Source organism: Notamacropus eugenii, chromosome 3 (genome assembly GCF_028372415.1).
Source record: "Notamacropus eugenii isolate mMacEug1 chromosome 3, mMacEug1.pri_v2, whole genome shotgun sequence".
Taxonomy (NCBI): Eukaryota; Metazoa; Chordata; class Mammalia; order Diprotodontia; family Macropodidae; genus Notamacropus; species Notamacropus eugenii.
In genome coordinates, this window is record NC_092874.1 from 241,591,461 (window position 1) to 241,612,506 (window position 21,046).

The window sequence follows — 21,046 nt, forward strand, 5'->3', positions numbered from 1 at the left end:
TGTGCTTTAGGAAAATCAGTATGGAAGCTGTGTGGAGGATGGATTAGATCAGGAGAGATGAATTAAGACCAATGAAACATGGAGACCAATGAAGGAATGATTGCAGTAGTTCAGGTGATAGGATGAGAACCTGTTCTGAAGTGATAGGTATGTGAGTAATGAGAAAGGGTCAGATGGGAAAGATATGGTGGTGGTAGAATTGACCCAACTGGACAACTGCTTAGACATGTGGGGTGAGAGAAAGGAAGGAGTCTAGGATAACATTGAGAATCTGGGAGAACACAAAGATGGTGGTACCTTTGATGGTAATAGGGCAACTTGGAAGAGGGGTAGCTTTGGGGTGGGGTAGGTTGGGGGAGAATGAATACTAATTTGGATATGTTGAGTTTGAGCTATCTCTGGGAGATAAAAATGTATTTTTGTGAAACCAGCTAATTGCATTTGGTGGAATATATTTACATTCCTAATCATTTGTGTATATATGAGAGTGTGGTATAATAACAATAACATAATAATATTACTAATAGTTAATATTTATATAGTGCCTGCTGTGTGCCAGGCATTGTACTAAGTGTTTTACAATTATTAACTCGTTTGATCCTGGGAAATGGGTACTCTTATTATTATCTCCATTTTACAGATGAGGAAACTGAGGCAAGCAGAGCTTAAGTGACTTTCGCAGTATAGTTGCTAGAAGGCTAGTCAGAAAGATTTGGGTTTGTCATGCCTTTGATACATGCTGGATATATGAACCTGGGCAAGTGTTAATGTTAATGGGATTTAAGATCTTCCTCATCCATTAATAGACCTCATGTGGAGGCCATTAAGGGAAGCTTGCTTGTAGGAAGGCTTCCACACCTTTTGGTACTAAGTTGATTTGGCACTGAGTCAGGAGGATTGTGATGCCTTCTGGCTCTGAAGAGTGTATTTGTACTTTGAGTTGGTACTTTGCTTTGGGGGCTAGCTAATGAGAAGGATCTCGTGATTCCTGGTTGAGACTCTGAGTGGCTGTATGTTCAGAGCTCCCTAACTGCTGAGAAGTAAAGGCTCTCTCGATCCAGGGATGTATGTAAATGTATAGCAATATTTCTTTGATTCAGGCAATAGAGCCCTGTCTGTTTGTCTTTATTTCTCTGCTTATATTTTCTCTGAAGTTCAGGGTGCTGACTTTTCCCTTGAACTAGTGAATGTATTTTAAAAAGATTGTTGATGCCTTAAACAGCTCTCTTTCCTAGTAAAATGGATCCAAGAACCTGTGCTAGCAGCCATCCTGGGTGTGCCGGTATGGTTGCCTTTACAGCAAGTTGTTTAACTTTCCAGTGTCTCAAGCAATTCTTTAAGTTGCAGAACTGTTGCTGATCTGTATGAGTAGAAGGAATTTCTTTCCTTGAAATTGGAATTCCAATCCAAATAGAAATATGGTGTCCTAATTAAGGAAGGGAATTGTCATCCTGTACTAAGTGATGTTTATACCACAACAGGAGTATTATATACAATTCTCTGTGCCACATTTTAAAGAGACATTAACATCCTAGAGAACAACCAGGATGGAAACTAGCATAGCAAAGGGGGTTCAAATTTATATAAGGAATAGTTCAGGGAATTGATGATGTTTGGTCTGGAAGAAAGATAATTTCTAGGAATGCAGACTGCAGCTTCAGATAGTTGAAGGAGTGGAATGTGAGAAAATAGGACTGGACTTGTCTGGCCCCAGAAGGCAGAGTTCTTAATAAAAGAGAACAATTTGGCTCAATAAAAAAAAAACTTCCTAAAAATGAGATTTGTCTAACAAGAGAACAGGATGCTTTACAAAGTAGGGAGCTCGCTTTCATCAAAGTGTTGAGATAGAGGCTGGTTAGGCATTTCTCAGTGTTGCTTTGGCAGGAATCTCTGCATTGGGAGTAAAGTTGGCCAGGTGGCTTCTGAGATAGTGTCCCATTCCAAGATTTAATGATACTTTGGTTCTTTTATTTTTTCTTTTGAAAATATTTTTATTTTTATTTATTTTTTCTTATTAATTTATTTATTTAACTTTTAACATCCATTTTAACAAAATTTTGGGTTCCAAATTTTCTCCCCTTTTGTCCCCTCCCCCCCAACACCAAGAATTCTAATTGCCCCTATGACCAATCTGCTCTCTCTTCTATCATCCCTCTCTGCCCTTGTCTCCATCTTCTCTTTTGTCCTGTAGGGCCAGATAACTTTCTATACCCCTTTACCTGTATTTCTTATTTCCTAGTGGCAAGAACATTACTCGACAGTTGTTCCTAACACTTTGAGTTCCAATTTCTTTACCTCCCTCCCTCCCCACCCCTTCCCTTTGGAAGGCAAGCAATTCAATATAGGCCTAATCTGTGTAGTTTTGCAAATGACTTCCATAATAGTTGTGTTGTATAAGACTAACTATATTTCCCTCCATCCTATCCTGTCCCCCATTACTTCTATTCTCTTTTGATCCTGTCCCTCCCCAAAAGTGTTGACCTCAAATTGCTCCCTCCTCCCCATGTCCTCCCTTCCATCATCCCCCCCACCCTGCTTATCCCCTTATTCCCCCACTTTCCTGTATTGTAAGATAGGTTTTCATACCAAAATGAGTGTGCATTTTATTCCTTCCTTTAGTGGAATGTGATGAGAGTAAGCTTCATGTTTTTCTCTCACCTCCTCTCTTTATCCCTCCACTAATAAGTCTTTTGCTTGCCTCTTTTATGAGAGATAATTTGCCCCATTCCATTTCCCCCTTTCTCCTCCCAATATATTTCTCTCTCACTGATTGACTTCATTTTTTTAAGATATGAACCCATCCTCTTCAATTCACTCTGTGCACTCTGTCTCTATGTGTGTATGCGTGTGTGCATGTGTGTGTGTGTAAGATACTTTGGTTCTGAGATGATTGGTGAAATCTAGAATACTGTCTAGTACCATTCTAGCAATTGACATTAACAGCCATAAAAGTACTAGGATTTGATCGCTTTTTTATTCTAAAGGTATAAGGGAGCTCACAGGAATGTTTTCCAAATTGGGAAGCATTTAGTGGATTTTTATTCTTTCCCCCCTCAAAAGCTATCTGCCTTGTGGCTGTTGGGCTAGATACCAAAGAATATTTAAACACCATAGAAATGCTGTCCAGACTTAGATAAACATGAAACACATGAGAACATTCAGAGTAAATAATATGACACAAGCCACAGAGGCAGCAGATATAGACTAAGTTAATAAGGAGAAACATATTGGAGAAGACACGTGGCCTAGTGGAAAAATACTGGGTCAGGAATTAAGAGATCCAGCTTCTGGTCCTGGACATGTCCATGGGCAAACTCTTAAATATTTCTCTGTGTCTCATTTTCTGAGACATGGTTCTGAGAGAATAGTTCTGAGACAAAGTGAGGTAACATATGTGAATTGCTTAGAAAGGTACAAAGTACCTTTATTATTAACATTCTAGGTGCTGTTATTTTTGGATGCATTTTGGTCATATACTTTGTTTTCTCATGTAACCCCTATAATGTCTTAGTGTCCTTCTCCCATTCTCCTATGTGAGAATTTGAGTCTCAGGACCCTGAGCAGGCTTAATTTTTCTCAAAGGCTGCTAGGGATACTCCTGAGAAGTCCGAGGTAATTTTATAATGGCATTGACTTGAGCCCCACTGGTATGCTTCTTCCCAAGATTATCAATTGAGAATCTGAATTACTCTCTTCTGATTCGCCACTTCCTGGAACCCCCCAATTCTGTGTTTTTATTCACAACGCAGAGAGTCTGAGGAAATTTCTCAGCCATTTGAAATAGATTTCCTGTCTGGTATAATTTCCTTTCATTAAATGGTTTGCAAAGACTTTTCATATTTAGTCTCTGGCCTATGACTGATATTTATTGATTGGCCACCTTATCATTTAAGTGAGGTAGGATGATAAATCAATTAATCCCACCCTTATGCTGACTTGAAAGTTTAAGGGATGTGATAAGGGAGCCATTAAAAAGGAAGCCTACCCAGAGCTGGCCTTTTTCTAGTCTGGCAGATATCTTTGGTTGAGTTGTCCTGCATGGCAATAGGGAGAGTTATCTGGACAGCATCTGTATTCTCTGAGTTTAGAAAGGTTAAGTCATGTGCTGAGGAAATTGGTAGATGCGGTATTGTAGACATGTTTTATTTTCTGTCTAGAATTGTAGCATTAAATCAGAGAGCAACAGAAGTCCCTGACAACCACCGTGCATTCTCTTTATATCAGCCCTCAATGGTCTAATTCTTGCCAACTGCCCTACAGCTTCTAGTCCCCCTCCCCCCATCAACAAAGATTGACTGTAGTATAACATATATATGGACTACCCTCCAGGCATAGATGTGTCCAATGACATCACAAGGCTATTGTAAAAACTGAATGGCATCATATTGCAGAAATGCTTTGTAAACAATAAAATACTATACAAATTAAGGTAACATTATTATAACCCTTTTTTTCCTTGAGATTCTTTTTGACTTCTAATTAGGTCACTTACATTGACACAGATTAGGTTAAGGAGAGCGATCAAAATGGGGAAGGATCTTGAGTTCATAGTTCATGAGAATTTATTGAAAGTGGTTTGCACAGAGAGCCAACATGATAGCTGTCTTCAAAGTACTTGAAAATCTATTGTGTGGAAGCTTTTCTCTATGCTTTTCTATTTTCTTCTGTTTGACCTCAAAGGGTAGAATTAAGTGCAGTTGATGAAAATTGTGAAGAGGGAGATTTAAGCTTACTATAAAGAAAAGCTTTTTAACAATTAGAGGTATACAAAGTTTAAATGTTCTACCTTGGTAGGTAGTGGGTTCCTTCTTTCAGAGATCTTTAAGCAAAGACAACTTGTTAAAAATATGGTGTAGAAAAGGTTATTAACCTTTTTTTGGGGTCATTGGCAGTCTGGGCAAGCCTATGGACCCTGTTTCAGGATAATGTTTTTGAGTGCATTTAAAAACATGGGATTATGTATTATTACTATTGCTAAATGTTTCTACAAAATTTTATTTATTATTATTAAGGACATGTTTTTAAATACAAAGGATTATAGAGGAGAACAATTATATTGAAATAAAGATGTAATTTTTTTTCCATCCAAGTTCATGGAGTCCTTGAAATCTATCCATGGATCCCTTCAGGATTTGATAGACTTCATATTTAGAGATCCCTGTCGTAGCACACATATATTTTTGTGTGTGGTTTGGAATAGTTGGCCACTGAGATATAAAATTCTGTGATTCTTTAAGGGAGGGGAAAGAGTACATAATAATATGTGGTTTTTATATTTTTAAATACATTTTTAATATTTTTATTTATTTTATATTTATTTATATATTTTTAATAAATTTATTTACATATTTTATATTTGTATGGTGCTTTTTGCAAAGTGTCTTATGTATATTATCTGATTTATGAGAGAACAACCCTAAGAAGTAGACCCTCTAAGTATTATTATCCTCATTTTTATGGATGAAGAAACTAAAGCTTGGAGAGGTTGTGATGCATCACCTTTGATCACACAGTGAGAGGTGGGACGTGAGCCCAGGTTTTCTTAACTCTAAGTCCACTACTCTCCATCGTGCCATGCTCCCTCTGATTTATAAATGGTCTGTGTCATTCTAGTACTACCCAGACTGATTTTCTGAAATCTCAGAGACATTTGACTATTGATAGGTAGATGCTTCAAAGACTAGCTTTGGGGTCAACATAACTGATTGTTGTTGCCGAAGAAGACCATGCCATCAGAGACATGATGACATGACTTGCACTTGACTTTGTTCTGAGTGAGGGAGGGCTGTGCAAGGTCACCAGCTTCACTTCTCCTCCAGAGAATTGCTCTGCCGAACGAATTTCTGGAGAAACCAAGGGAAGAAGCATTATCACAGATTGACTGGATAATGGTAGTGTTCTCAGAAAAGGAAAAAGAAAAAGAATACAATTAAAAGTCGAGATTGATGAGAGCAATGATCTCTAAACTTTTTTGATCAGTTATCAATATAAATAAAATTTTCTGTAAAAGCATTATGATTGAATATGCTTCATTAATTTTGAAAATATTTGACACTTTGTGCTAATACAGGGATTTTTGAACTTCTGGTTCTGAATTTGCCTCATTTTGATACTTGATTTTAATAGTCATCATCGCTGAAATAGATACATAGATCCCAATGGAAAAAATGTATCATTGTCTGTCCTTACTAGATATCGATATTTTTCAGTTTTTCAGTCTCATCTAGCTCCCCCTTGAACCCCTTCAGTGATGGATGATTCAGTACTCTGGCTAGGGAGAAAAACATAAGTGATTTCTTTAAATATATTTAGATATTTCACTAACAGCTCATGGTTTCCACCTTTTTTTTTGTTTCTCACACATTTTCTCCTTTGAAATGAACAATTAACAACTTCCCTCAAAACTCATTCACAGCCTTGGGAAAAGGTGACATGTTTTAGAAAAAAAAAAACCCCTGCATTTGCTCAATCACAAGATCATCCACCAGACTTAATGTTTACCAAAAACTGATCTTAGATGTGTATTTTTAGTTGTACCCTCCCATCCCTCTTGCCCAAATTAGAGAAAAGCAGTGGGTGTCACAGAAGCACAGTGATACCTTCTATATGGTTGGAATGCCTGGGCACTGTTGATGGCTTTGTGAATCCTTGTTTTTCATCAGCGTAGTGTAGTGGAAAGAACACTGGAATCCAGGACATATAAGTTTGAGTCGTGGTTGAGTCCAGACCTCCTGACTCTAAATCTATGAAAATGACTCCTTCCCTATGAAAATGACTCCTTCCCTATGAAAAATGACTGGTTCCATATGAAAAATGACCACTTATCCATGAAAAATGACCTGTGAAAATGATTGCTTGCCTATGAAAATATAAGATTTCCCCCCACCCTTCACATATTGGGAAGTGTCTCTTCTTGCAAAGCTTCCGCAGAGATTCAACAACTCTTGTAACATTGCCAAACTAGCATTTCTCTTTTTCAGACTGTTTATTCCATGGCCCAGTTCCCTTTCCCTCAATTGGCAGAGCTAAGGGAGAAATACACCTACAACATTACTCCGTTCCCAGCCACAGTCAAACCCACTTCGGTATCTGGGTAAGTTGTGTTTTCTTAAGAACTAAAGATACTGTTGCCTTCATATAAAATGTGAATTCCTTGAAGTGGGGCACTATTTTGATTTTTTATCTTTATATCTATAGTGACTAACATAGTGTCTTGCATATTGTAGGCACTTTATAAATCTTTGTTGAACTAAATGGAATATTACTACTGAAACATTCATTAAAGACAATATTATAGGGATAACACCACATGGAGAAGCAGAAGCCTCCCCCTCTCCCATAGACATCCCATGTAGATTCAAGAGAGAATATCAGAGAAAATTATGATGGCTTGATGTAGTTTCCAAAGCAATCAGACACATTTGCAAGCAAAATTTGTACAGGGAAATTGGCAACTGGTTAAGATCATGTTCTTTAAAAAATCAACCACTCTTTTTTTTTTTAATTCTCTCACAGACGGCTTGGCAGAAACAGAGACAGTGATGAAGAGAATGAGTTAGATGATGAGGATGCTATTGTCAATGCAGTTGGATGTCTTGGACCTTTCAGTGGATTCCTGGCTCCAGAACTACAGAAGTATCAAAAATCAGTTAAAGGTAGACAGTTAGAATCTTATCTTTATCTGTTTTATATTATTATAATGTTCTGAGTCAGTCAAATGAGTCTGCTGTTCAGGGTTGTATTGAAGACAGTTCAAAATGGTTCCTGAGAGCCAATTGTTAAATTTTCAGTGTGAGCCTTTGCACCTTGGAAATGGATAAATGTTATAGATCAGGAGGACTTGATTTATTGTTTTGTTGCTTGCCTAGACTTAAGAAAATGATAGAGAAAATGCTAATAAGGCAGATATTCCTTAAAATGTGTTCTGTGTTCAATTTTTTTGAGAGCTGATTGTTAAACATTTACCACAATGCTGCCTCTATGTGCTTTAGTTGGTCCATTTTGCTAGTCTAGTTGCCACCTTAAAAAACTTCCTAAAAATATTTTCATTGGTCTCCAGTGATGTAGGAATCAATCGCTACAAAGAAGATATTGTTTGTAAGGCAAGTCTATTTTAATGAAATGTAAAATAGTCTTACAATTTGATAAATATTGCATTTTCTTATTTTTAAGGGGGATGTGGTGGGAGGTAGTAGAGAGTTGGGGTGAAAGTTGCAGCGTGTGGATCTGAGTGACTAGGAAAGTGGGCAAGGGTAGGGTTGGGATGGACAGGAGGGTAAGATGGGTGTAAATAGAATCCAGTCTGAGCCAAGATCTAAATAGGCAAATGTAATTAGTTTCCTCTTTCCATAAATTTGTTGTTTGTTAGTTTCCAAAGAATATATAGGAATTTATAATCAAAATAAATCTCATTAATTTTATATTCAATTTACCACATTATAACATCAATATTAAATATTTTACTTAGCACAAGGGCACAGATTTGTGAAATGACTGACTGACAAGTGTTGGAATACTTTACCTTTAATCATGTAACATTTAACTATCTATTTGCACCACAAATAATAGAAATCCAAGATAAAATTTATTTCATTGTTTCATGGAATCTTGAAGCTGGAAGGAAGGTTAGAATTTACCTACTTAAGCCTTTTCTCAATGGAAAAAATATGTTTTTCTCCAACATCTCTGATGGATGATTATCTAACCCATATTTAAACTTTTTCAGTGATTGGGAGTTCAACACCTTAAGAATCCACTCATTCTGATGTCAGAAAATTCAATTTTTTTTCTTCTTCATACAGCTTATCTATTTTTTGTTCTGCTGCGTCTGACTCTTGATGACCCAGTTTGAGGTTTTCTTGACAAAGATCTTAGAGTAGTTTGCCATTTCTTTCTCCAACTCCTTTTACAGATGAGCAAACTGAAGCAGGCAGGGTTAAGTGACTTGCCCAGGGTCACACAGCTAGTAAGTGTCTGAGGCCAGATTTGAACTCACGAAGAGGAGTCTTTCTGATTCCAAGTCCAATCCTCTATCCACTGTGCCACCTTGGTGTCCATAGCTTATCTATTAGGCTCTTATTAAATTTATGTTAGTATATTCCTTACCTACAAAAAGCCTTCCACCATGCCCTTCAAACAGATGAGCCATACTAATGCCATGGAAACCTTTCTTCTTTCCACACTGTCAGCATTAAGATTTTCCTCCCCTCTTCCTTCCCTATTCTCCTCTACTGCTTTCTACTGTCCCTCCCACGCCCCCATGTCATACATGTTTCTTACCTTTCACTAAGTCTGGTAAAGGCAAGAATTTAGTGGCAAGGAGGATGAAAGGTAAACTCTGTTCATCTCCTTTCCCTTCCTCCTTCCCCTGCTGCAGCTCCCCCAACCCCGGTGCTGTGAGTCCTCACTATTTATCCCGTTTCTCTCTCTTTAGGCCCCTGACTTCTCTTCACCCCAGAGATTCACTCTCTCACTTTCCTGTGATGATATGCCCAGGATACACCCAAGTTGGTTTTCCTCTGGAATGTGTGTCTAGGAATCTATCATTAGCATCTATATTCAATTCAAGCACGTATTTAGCACCAGCTATGTGCAAGACATATATCAACAAGTATTTATTAATCATCTGCTACCTGCAAGACACTATGCTTGGCACTAGGGATGTAGAGTACAAAGATTAAAATGGATCAGGTCTTATTCTCGGAAAGCTTACTTTCTATACGGGGAGGTGCTGGCATAAGACTTGCATGCAGATAAGTAAATCAAAAGCATATGCAAATTGTAATTCAATGTAATTTTAAGACAGAATATTAATAATGAGATCAGTAAAAGTTATAGCTGAGCCATAAAGGAAGGAGAGACTCTACTAAGTAAGGTGAGGGGAAGACACTGTGTTTTCTGGTCTAAGGGGGACTACCTGTGTCAAGGCATTGAGGTAGGAGGAGAGCCAGGTCAGTCTGACTGGAACAGAGAGTGCATTATCTGTCATCTTGTCTCTTCCTATAGGGTCTAACTGGAATGAAAGAGAGGAGGTGTGATAATGGGAGGCTCAATCAGGAGACTTCTTACTTTCTCCTGACAAGCATTGAAAAGCTTTGGAAAATTAAAAACGACTGTTCCTTTTTCAGAGAAAGAACAATAGAAGGAAAAATGCTTACTTTCTTATTTTCAAAGTGGGTCAAGAAGAAGATAAAAGCAGCGAGGTGCTGGGGAGGAGAGAGGGCTGAATTTGGAATCAGAAAGTCCAAATTCAAATCTTGCTTCTGGCTCTTACTAGCAAGTCATTTAATTTTCCCAGCCTCAGTTTCCTTATCTGTAAGGTGTACCTCGCTGAGTTGTGATGAGGATCAAATGAAGTGCTTTGTAAACATTAAAGTGCTGGATGGTCACTATTATTAGGTATCATTGTGAACACCAGGTCAAAGCAATAGATAATGGCTGTGAGATAGGAAGCAGCCAGGATGATAAAGGAAAAGGAAATGAGTCATGGGGAGCCAGCCTAGGAATTCTAAGAGATGGAAGTGAGAAGAGAGTACATTCCAGGGATGGCAGACTGCCTGGGCAAAGCTGCAGAGGTGGGAGATGGGAGATGGAGTGCCATGTCTGAGGAATGGTCTCACTCTACATCCTGTGTCTAGTGCTCTGTGTCAAGAGGTGGGTAGAATGTCTCCTTCGAAGTCCACTGGAATGGTGTTTGGTCCTTGTGTTTCCTGCCCCTTCTTTAGAAAGCCGAAGGTTGGATACAGTTTGCTTCTGCCCTCCACCCCATTCTCTTTCCCTCAGCCAGAGCCCAATGCAGGCTCCTCCGCTCATCTTGTGATTAATGATTTGGAACATTATTTCATATGATTCTTGATAGCTTCCATGTTTTCTTTTGAGACAACCTGCCCCTGATTTGACAGAGGTAACTCCTAATTCACGGATCCTCCTGGAGAAGACAGGAATGACTCCCCCAGACTCAAAATCCTCTGGCATTCCATAAAGCCATAGTTCACAAGTCTACACTGACGTATTTAACTTCAATGGTCAGTCAGAATACCGCAGAGTTCAAAGCAAATACATTTAATGAATTAGCATAAGAAAAACTCCTTCCAATCATTTCTCCCATACATTTGGGCATACTTTCCCACAAATACATAGTGGGAAAAATGAGCATATGTCGGGAACATGTGTAGAAGGCCATAGCCACAAGGAACCCAGGTATGGTAGTGACATTGTGCTGCCCCCTGGTGGTTTCCTAATTTCTTCTCAACGCTACTCAGTCATGGCTCGGTTGCTTGCTGTCCTCCTCATTGGATGCTGCCTCACTGTAATTTCTCTGCTGTCTTGAGCTTCTGGATCAGCTGAAATTCTTGAATATCTCTTCCTTTAAGGAAGGGCAGACCATGCTATGCTATTTTAGCTTAAAGCTTGTAGGCCATAGCTATAACTCTGCTATGGCGCTTTTAGAAAAGGTCGAAACCCTTGGCTGGGACCAGCTAAAACTTCCCCTTACGTTGTCCTGTCTTGATCCTTCAGAGCCTTGGCTATGAGGGCTCTGACCTCCCCAGGTGGAGATTCTCAACCCCCCAGTGAACAAAAACACTTTAGAACAAAAGCATAATCCTCCCGCTTAGATAGTAAATACCCTTTGACTTGATCTTTTCCTTGCACTGTACTTCCTATGAACAGCAACACTGTCTTTGGAGGCTCTGTGGGAAACCTAACTCTATCGTATGGTGAGCATTCCATAAGACCTTGTAATTTTAATTCCTGAAGGTACAACTATAAACTGGGTAATGGTTTTTGGCTCAGTAACAGCTAAAATACCCTGGAGCTAAGGGTTCCCCAATTTTCCCCCATGAAGCCTCTTTTGTAGATTATTAGTTGGGGAAAAAGGCTTATTAACAAAGCTAATGCCAGGGACAGGTTAAACTCTCCTTGGATATACTGTTGTATAAACCACAGCAAATTCACCTACTAGCACTAGGACCCACATTTCTCCATCTTATGTACAAGGACATCATAGAAAACTTTGACACATACTTTGCTGAATTCCAGATACTGTCTTTGCCAGTTCCCTAGTATACCAACCAAATGACTGTACCAGGAAAGGGAATGAAGTTAGCCTGAGCTAGACTTGTTCTTTGTGAAATCAGGTTGCTTTTAGTAGCAATCCTGGAATTCTGTCTGCACAGTGTGGAGGGAGAGGAACTCAGTGGGGCACAAAGGTCGAGAAAGAACACAAGTGGTGTGGAACATGTAGGAGCCTCCCTGGGGATTGCAGAGAACAGCTTGAGTGAGGTGGGGGCTACTTGCCTCAGCTACTCTGCCCAGGGCTGCAGTTAGTCAAGGTATGTCGAAGTATCAGACAAAGGGAATGGAGCTGGTATATCCTTGTTCAAACAGCAGAGGGACTGTGAGGGGAGAATGGAGGGGCAGAGGCCAGGTGCAGCTCAGAGGAGCAGGGTTGAGAATCCTGGGCATTCTCCCTTAGGCTCTCTGTTGGTGTGGGGCTTATTCCTGGTAGTCTCTGTCCAGGATTTGCATGTTTTTCATCTTCAGAGATAAGATGTAGCATATTCCAGAACGAGGGAGATGCTGAGTGAGAATGGGGAAAATTTCCCAGGGTTTCCGAGCATCATCAGAAAATATAATGAAACTGAACTGATTCCACTCATTAAAAATGCATAAAATACATAACTCCAGCTGAGCCCTCACTGCTGCTCAGTCATCCTCCTACCCTACCCTTCTTATATCCTATCTCATTCTTTGGTGTTTTTTTAGACTTTTTAAATTTTATTTTTTTCTTAAACATAAAAGAGTGTTTCTATATACAAAGTAGAACAGAAAAAAAATCATTATATGTGCAACCACACATTGATTCTGTGTAACTTGCTTTATTGAAAAGATATATAAAGAATTCAACATATTAATTTCAAAGCAGTCTTTTTTACACTAACCATTCTCCACAGTGTCTATTGCAAACCTCTTTTCTCTCCACTTTCAACTCCCCCCATATGGCCTTAGTTTTCCATTTCGCTGAGATTGAGATTATATGATGTGAGCTTTCTTGGCATCATAACGTATTCCTAAAACCTTTCTCATGATTAAAACCCTCTCTTCTCCTTTTCTCCAGTTGTAGAAGGACCAGGTATAATGCGATGATAATTCGTCTGCCTCTATCCTTGCTTCTCTCCCTTTCCACATAAAACTTTTCTCCATCAAGTGTCTTCTCTGTCTCAGATTAGCTCTTTTTATCAACCAACATAGGATCACTGATTTAGGGATGAAAGGTTCCTTGAGAGTTCATCATTTTACAGATGAAGTGTAAGGTGTAAGGACGCCTGTATGCCAGCTACAGCAATTGTAAGGTCAAATGTAAGGGTTGATCTGTTCTGTCTTGATATACCATTTGTAGGGACACAGACCTGAGAGAACACTGAGATAATGAAGAAAGAGGGACCTGGGTCAGCTTGACAGCAAATAAATGTAGATTTATTAGGGTTTTGTTAGGCTAATTGGGTTGTTTGGGGGAGTTTACTCACAAAGGTAGTTCTTGGCTGCAGGAGGACAGAATGGTGTGACCGATCCCTGAACCAACACCAGACCAAGCCAGGCATTCCATAGAAACAGAACCAAGAAGGCACCTGGCCAGGGATGGCCTAGGATCATGTGGAAGTGTTCCTGTGGGGTACTTGGAGCTTCTTTTGCTGTTTATAGTTTGCATTCTCTGTGAGACTCTGGTCACATTCCTAGGGTCTGGCCTATCCCCGTGCATGTGTAAACGCAGACTTTGATAAGTAATAATAATGGTGATGGTGACGATGATTCTTAACATTTGTATACTGATTGCTATGTGCCAGGTGTTGTGCTAAGAGCTTTCAGTGATTTACCAGAGACCACACAGACAATAAGTACCAAAGGCGGGATTAGAAGCCGGGTCCTCTGATTTCAAATCTGGTATACTTCGCTGCTGAAACAAATTGATGTTATAGATTATGTGTTATAACAATTATGGTATTAATTAGTATGTGTCATGTTATATTGATAAAATATTCTATATGATGAAATATATTGTTATATTATAATGGTTATGTTAATAAAATATAATATGCCATGTTATATGTTAGCATAATAATGTTATGTATATAATTATATATGATTATATATAGTACATATATTGTAGCATGATATTATAATAATAATGAGCATTTATACAGCTCTTTAAAGTTTGCAGAGCACCGTATAAATGGTATCTCATTTGATCCTAACAGCAACCCTGTGAGGGAGGTACTTTTATCATTCCTGTTTTACAGATGAAAAGACTGAGGCTTAGACAGATTAAATGACTTCTTGTCCAGGGTTACACAGCTAGTAAGGATCTGAGATGGAATTTGAACTCAGTCCTCCTGACTCTGACTATGGTCAAATCTAATCAAATTTAATCATGAAAACAATGTTTTCCTTTGACCTTCCTAATCAGGGGTATGCTGCTGGTAAGAGTACAACAATTGGCTCTCCAAGGGAAAGGAAGTACTTACAGCAACTTTTAAGTTTAATTTATATTATTAACATTTTTTCCCATCACTTTCTTAAGTCTAGACAATTAGTACAGCAATAAATCAAGCCCTGATCTGTAGCATTTGTTAATTTCTGATCTAAAAATACTTACACTGAAAAAAATTAACAAACAACTTAGGCTCCAGCACATCTCTGCTTCTAATCTACCCAGCTACCATTTCGTTTTCTCCCCTTCTTTGCTAAATGTTTTTCTTTATTTTTAATTTATGGAAAAAATGAACATTTTCATAACATAGCACAATAAAAAAATATGATTTCACATGAAATTGCAAATCTACCATGAACAACTTGCTATTTCTTTCAAATATACAACAAAATCATCATCTAAGTTCCTTCTTTTTTCTTTCTTCCCCTCTCTAGATGGCTACACTTGGATACACACACACACACACACACACACACACACACACACACACACAGACACAGACACATACACATGTAAAATTGTTTGGTATTTATGTTTTTTCTCTGGATGCAGATAGCATCTTTCTTTATGTATCCCTTATAGTTAATTTGAGTATTTATACTAGTCAAAATAACTTATTTGCTCAAAGTCATTCTTAAAAAAATATTGCTGTTACTGTATACAATGTTCTCTTGGTTGTGCTCATTTCACTCTTCCTTATTTTGTGCAAGTCTTTCTAAAATAATTGAGCTCATCATTTCTTATGGCACAGTAGTATTCCATCACAATCACCACAATTTGTTCAGTTGACGGGCATCCCTGCAATTTCTAGTTCTTTGTCACCACAAAGACAGTTGCTGGAAACATTTTAGAATATATAGGTTCTTTTCCTTTTTCCCTTATCATCTTTGGAAATATACTACTTAGTGATAGTGCTGAGTCAAAGGGTATAAGGTAGTTTAGCTCTGCTAAACTTCTTATTTTTTAAATTTAAAAAATAAAATGTTTTATTTTTACCACAATTACATGCAAAAACAATTTTTAGCAATCATTAAAAAAGATGTGAGTTCCAAATTCTCTCCTTCCTCTCCGCCCCTCATTGAGAAGGCAAGCAATTTGAAATAGGTTTAAACATTTGGAGTCATGAAAAACATATTTCCATGTTAGTTATGCTGTGAAGGAAAAGAAAGACAAAAATCCCCAAGGAAAATAAAGATCATAAAGGAAAAATGTGTTTCAATCTGCTTTCAGACTCTGTCAGTTCCTTCTCTGGAGATGGGCAGCATTTTTCATCATGTCCTTCAGAATTGTCTTGGATCATTGTATTGCCAAGAATAGCTAAATAATTCCCAGTTGTTCATTGTAAAATTGCTGTTACTATGTACAATGTTCTCTTGGTTCTGCTGAAATCACTCTGTATCAGTTCATGTAAGTTTTTCCAGGTTTTTCTGAGAGCATCCTGCATTCTTTTTTATAGCACAGTAATATTCCATCATAATCATATACAACAACTTGTACCATCATTCCCCAGTTGATGGACATTCTCCTCAATTTCCAGTTCTTTGCCACCTCTAAAAGAGCTGCTATAAACATTTTGTCTTTTTCCTTTTTGTTTTTTTTTATCTATTTGGGATACAGACCTAGTAGTGGTATTGCTTAGGCAAAAGGTATGCATGATTTTATAGCCCTTTGGGTATAGTTCCAAATTGTTTTATAGATTCATCAACAGTGCATTAGTGTCTCAATTTTCTCGCATCTTTTCCAACATTTGTCAATTTCCTTTTCTTTATCTGTAAAATGAGAGTCTTGGATCTGATGACTTCTCAGGTTATTTTAGGATTTTTAGTCTGTTACTCTATGATCCTATGTTCATGATGCTAGGATTCACTCTAGCATTCTACCTTGTACCTGACATTCAGAGAAATAATGATACCCCCCAAAAAATTCATTGACTGAGTTTGTATATTTGTGTGATGTTTTCAAGGTAGTCATTTACATCAGAAGGAAATGAAGCAAAGCGTTTTTTGAGTCAAATCAAACGAATGCTAAGTAAATTCATTCCTTGTCTTCCTCCTCCTCTTCCTTCAATTCCTTCTCCTCCTTCTTGTCCTTCTTTTCTTCCTTCTCCTTTCTTTCTAAGGATCATGCTACATTTTATTCCTATTGACCCCCTGCTCATATTCCACTCCCCATACCAATGGCCTTTCCTTTTTCTCTCTTTTTTTGTTTTTCCTGGTTATAGATCCCAGTGAAGAGCACAGTCTGGGCTCTAATAACATTGCTGAGCTAAGCCCAGGAGCAATTGATTCCTGTCGCAGCGAGTACCATGCTGCCTTTAACAGCATGATGATGGAGCGTATGACAACAGACATCAATGCCCTAAAGCGGCAATATTCCCGAATTAAAAAGAAGCAGCAGCAGCAGGTTCATCAGGTGTACATCAGGGCAGGTAACGGGAAGTTTTTCTTGAATCGGTTTTCTGTGATTCAAAACACCGTGAATAAGTGAAGCAAAGAGCTCTTGGTTATCTGACTAAGGGCAGTATAGCTTCTGTAGTGCTGTGGAAGCAACCACACACTGAGCATTTAATTTTTATCTTGTTTTATCAGGCTCCAAAGAAGAAAAAGATCTTGGGGTCTTGTTAAATTCCAAGGACCACTCAACCAATGGTATTTAAACATGCCTTTGATCACTGGGCTTGTGGAGATGGGTTTGCTGATTCCAATAAGTGTAAATCTGTTCCATCCTTGGACTTGAGATTCTTTTTTGTCCTTTGATTTTTTTAGGTGTGTTGCCCCTGAAAATCAAATTTGATGTAATTAGCATCAGTAAATCATATTACAGTCAGTCATTTATGTGACAAACTCACTACTAAACTTTCCACTAAACCTGAACCCTTTAAAAAGATATACCATGACAATGAGAAAGTGAAATGCCATGGAGTCCAGTGAGCTCTCTTGATTAGAGCAAGGTACTATGGATATCAAAGTCATGGATTTATATTTTGTGACCTAAATTTACTTTTCTCCCACTTTCCTCCTCATCACATGGGAAACTGGGTGAGAGAGAGTAGACAGTTCAGTACAAAGCCATCACCACCATTTAGACATGTATCCTACAATGGTAGGTCAGTAGTATCTTAGTGTCCAAAATGTGACATGTTTCTGGTACGATTTTGTGATACTCTTTTCCAAGGATTGTTAAATGTTTTTTGATTTTTTTTTGATTTTTCCATAATCCTAATCATCAATATGGCTAAATGCTTAAATACTGCTATTTGTTGGGTTGATTCTGGTCAAATACCCTAATGGAAATGATATCTTCTCAAAACTAAACCAAGACCTACATTTACCATTCTTTACAGACTTGTGACTGACTTTGAACAGAAACTCAATTTTTGTTGCTTAAAGTAGAGGAATGATGAGAAACAACATGAAAAGACAGGCTCACTTTTAAATCATCAGCAAGTAAAAAGTAGCATGCTTGGGCTTATGGCATGTTACTGTTGTTAGTTAATAAATAGCCCATTGGCTCATGATCTGGATCCTAGAGAATTAAGTATCTTCATGGATTTAGAGATGGAGGAGACCTTAGAATCTGCTAGCCTTATTTTCTAGAAAACTGGGTTTGCTCAAAGGTTTACAGGTATTAAGTAAGAAAAGTAGGATTTGAACCAAAGTCCTTTGATTCCAAATCCAGCCTTTTCTTCTTAGAGATAAATCTCATGGAAGTAGTTAGTATATCTTGTGTTTAGACTAACCTGGCAGAACTAGGACCAGGGACTGGACGTTCATAATCACCTATGGCCCTTTTGTTTCCATTGTCCCCATCAGGATACTTGGCATTGCCATATCAAAGAAGGTTGTAACTATTGTGGTCAATATCTTCCCTCTTGTTCATCCCCAGATCCTTGCTCTTGGGCATTGTGCCATATTCACAGCTCTAAGGTTTACAGATCTTGTTCCTTTGCATACTTTGGCTTGCTGCTACCACCATTGGGAGACTGAAGGGGTAACAGAAAGGGGTGGGATGATGGCAGCAGGAGACAGATGTGGAATGAGTACCAAGAAGGAGTAGTTGTATGGATGACTTGTCTTGGTTAGGATTGGGGAGGCTGGTTAACTGTGATTACATGGAATTTTCAATATGTTTCCATGACATCTCTTATCCCTCTGGCTCTTACATCAAGGAAAAAATAGTGTTTATTTTTCCTTTCTCTTAGAATTCTGACAGCTCTCATTCTATTATTGTCACAGTTTCTTGTCTTGTTAGCTTAAAAAAACAACAACAAAGCTCCCAGTTTCTAGGTACTCTACCATTTAGGTGGATGCTTGTAAACAAAAGATTACTATGCTGAAGGATGAGCTTCAGGGAGTAGCTTGTGATCAGCAAATGAAGAGTCAGAAGCCTTTATGTCATAGATTTTCCTGTCCCATTAAAGGAGGCAAGATAGTGAAGTGTAAAGAGCACTCAATTTGGAGAGAAAGGCCTGGCTTTGAATCCTGCTTCCATCACTGTCTGTGTATCTTTGGTCAGGTCATTTATCGTCACATGGCTTCAGTTTTGTCAGTAAAATGAGGTTGGACTCTATGACTTCTGAGTTTGCCTCCAGCCCTAAATCTGTGATTCTATGAGGAGCCTGGGCATGAGCAATGGAAAGGAGGGGATCAGGTCTGTGGAATGTATGGAATTCAGCTTTTAATAAATCTGCTAACTATTGGGTTGATTCTGGTTGAATAACCTAATGATTTTGCTCTCAGTCACATTATTTTGCTTTAAGTAGAGGGGTGGATGGGCTCTCATACAGCGTCTCTTTCGTGGTGGATAACCAGCCTCTCTGAGATGAAAATGTTTCCTTGTGTTTTTAGCACATTTCACATGCACTTTTAACATTTCTTTCAGATAAAGGACTAGTGACCAGTCTCCTTCCATCTCAGGTAAATCATTCTCCAGTTATAAATCACCTTCTTTTGGGAAAGAAATTGAAAACAACTAACAGAGCTGCCAAAAATGCGGTCATCCATATTCCGGGTCACACAGGAGGCAAGCTGTCTCCTATTCCGCATGAAGACCTTAAGACCAAGCTCAACTCTCCTTGGCGTACCCACATCCGTGTTCACAGGAAGAACATCAGCAGGACCAAGAGCCAGCTGGGCTGTGGGGACACCATTGGGCTGATTGAAGAACAAAACGAAGGTTGTAAGACCACCAACCTGGGAGTGGCAGAGGATACCCCACCTGTCAGCACAGAGAAGGCTGGGAGAGAGGGTGGCAGCTCTGAAGATGGCATGAGTAGGACAATTGATGGGCAGTCTCCTGAGCCTGTGTTTAGAGATGCCAGTGCCAATGTGGCAGAGGTCCAGCTGAAGCTAGAAGCTTTGGAACTTAATGAAAGGAGTTCTGCCGAAACAGAACCCAGGGCTAACCAGACCTGCCACCAGCACGGACCTGAGCCACGAATCCCTGTCAAGCCTCCCCAAACCAGCTATCCAAAAGCACCCGTCTTTAGCCCCTTCCCCAGTGTCAAGCCTCTTCGAAAATCAGCCGCGGCCAGGAATTTGGGATTATATGGCCCAACAGAAAGAACCCCAACTGTCCACTTTCCCCAGATGAGCAGAAGCTTCAACAAATCTTCCAGTGGTAACAGCGGTACTAAAAAGCGATGACATCCTATTAGCGCTGTATAATCTGGGTCAGTCATTTTTTATGGTGTTGTGAGTGCTGAGTCTCACAAGCTCCAAAAGAATTTTTGTTTTCCAGATTAAAAAGAAAGCAAAGGGATGGACAAAGATGAATACAAAACCAGCATTATGAGAATTGGAATTCTCACAACAGGAGCTAGAGAAGCTAGCAGTAGTGCGGGACAGCAAGTGACCGCATCCGCCCAGGAAACAAAGGGAGTAAAAAAGATTTTGTGGAACAGTAAACTTGTGTGGTTTTGGTGTGAAGTGTGTTTCTACTTTTTCATTGTGAGCTGTTTAGAAAGAGTTATCTTATTCCAGACTGTTAACCCTTATTCCTTGCTCCTATGTTGTGGGCCTCTAGGGTCCCAGTGACTACTCCCCAAACCTCCAGTTGGTGTATTTTATCAGCATTCACACACAGGTACACATTTGCTTGCTACGACAAGAGCTATGGAATATAAGATTTCTCATCAGTTTCACCAGCTTCCTTTTCCTGTGTGTGTGTGTGTGTGTGTGTGTGTGTGTGTGTGTGTGTGTGTGTGTGTGTACATGTTTGTGTATGAAAGCATATTTTCCTTATGGTGGTTTCTTTTAGTTAGTGTCAAATTTTCATTTTATCCTCATGCTAAAAGGCCTGGGAGGAAATCTAGAGAGCCTTTCTATAACTTTGTATTTTTCCCTAGTTACCTACTGAATGCAAAACAGTTTCATTTGTGAAAAACCCAGTGTCTGGCTCACAATTATACTCGTAACTTCTGATGCACAGAACATAGTTGGGTCGTACATTAATAGCACTTGATGTGTACGCTCTTTTCCCACTGAACAATTCCCAAGTTTGCTCAGTTTGGTTCGTTGTAAATTTCTTCCACCTTACAGATGTAATTTGGTTGTCAGT

At 38.8% G+C, this 21,046-nt stretch overlaps 1 protein-coding gene across 4 annotated transcripts in view; it reads left to right on the forward strand.

Annotated features, from left to right (window-relative positions):
- The window catches only part of TBC1D30 (TBC1 domain family member 30), a 110,557-nt gene extending 89,931 nt beyond the window's left edge, over positions 1 to 20,626 (forward strand). For 2 of the 4 annotated variants that reach the window (XM_072655273.1, XM_072655275.1), the window contains 5 exons: positions 6,981 to 7,093; positions 7,516 to 7,655; positions 16,710 to 16,916; positions 17,077 to 17,136; positions 19,370 to 20,224. In XM_072655273.1, coding sequence (XP_072511374.1) covers positions 6,981 to 7,093; positions 7,516 to 7,655; positions 16,710 to 16,916; positions 17,077 to 17,136; positions 19,370 to 20,133 — 1,284 coding nt within the window. In that variant the 3' untranslated portion in view covers positions 20,134 to 20,224. Of the gene's footprint in view, positions 1 to 6,980; positions 7,094 to 7,515; positions 7,656 to 16,709; positions 16,917 to 17,076; positions 17,137 to 19,369 lie in introns of all 4 variants that reach the window. The other 2 variants (XM_072655274.1, XM_072655276.1) reach the window with 1 other exon arrangement.
- Positions 20,627 to 21,046: the final 420 nt, after the last annotated feature.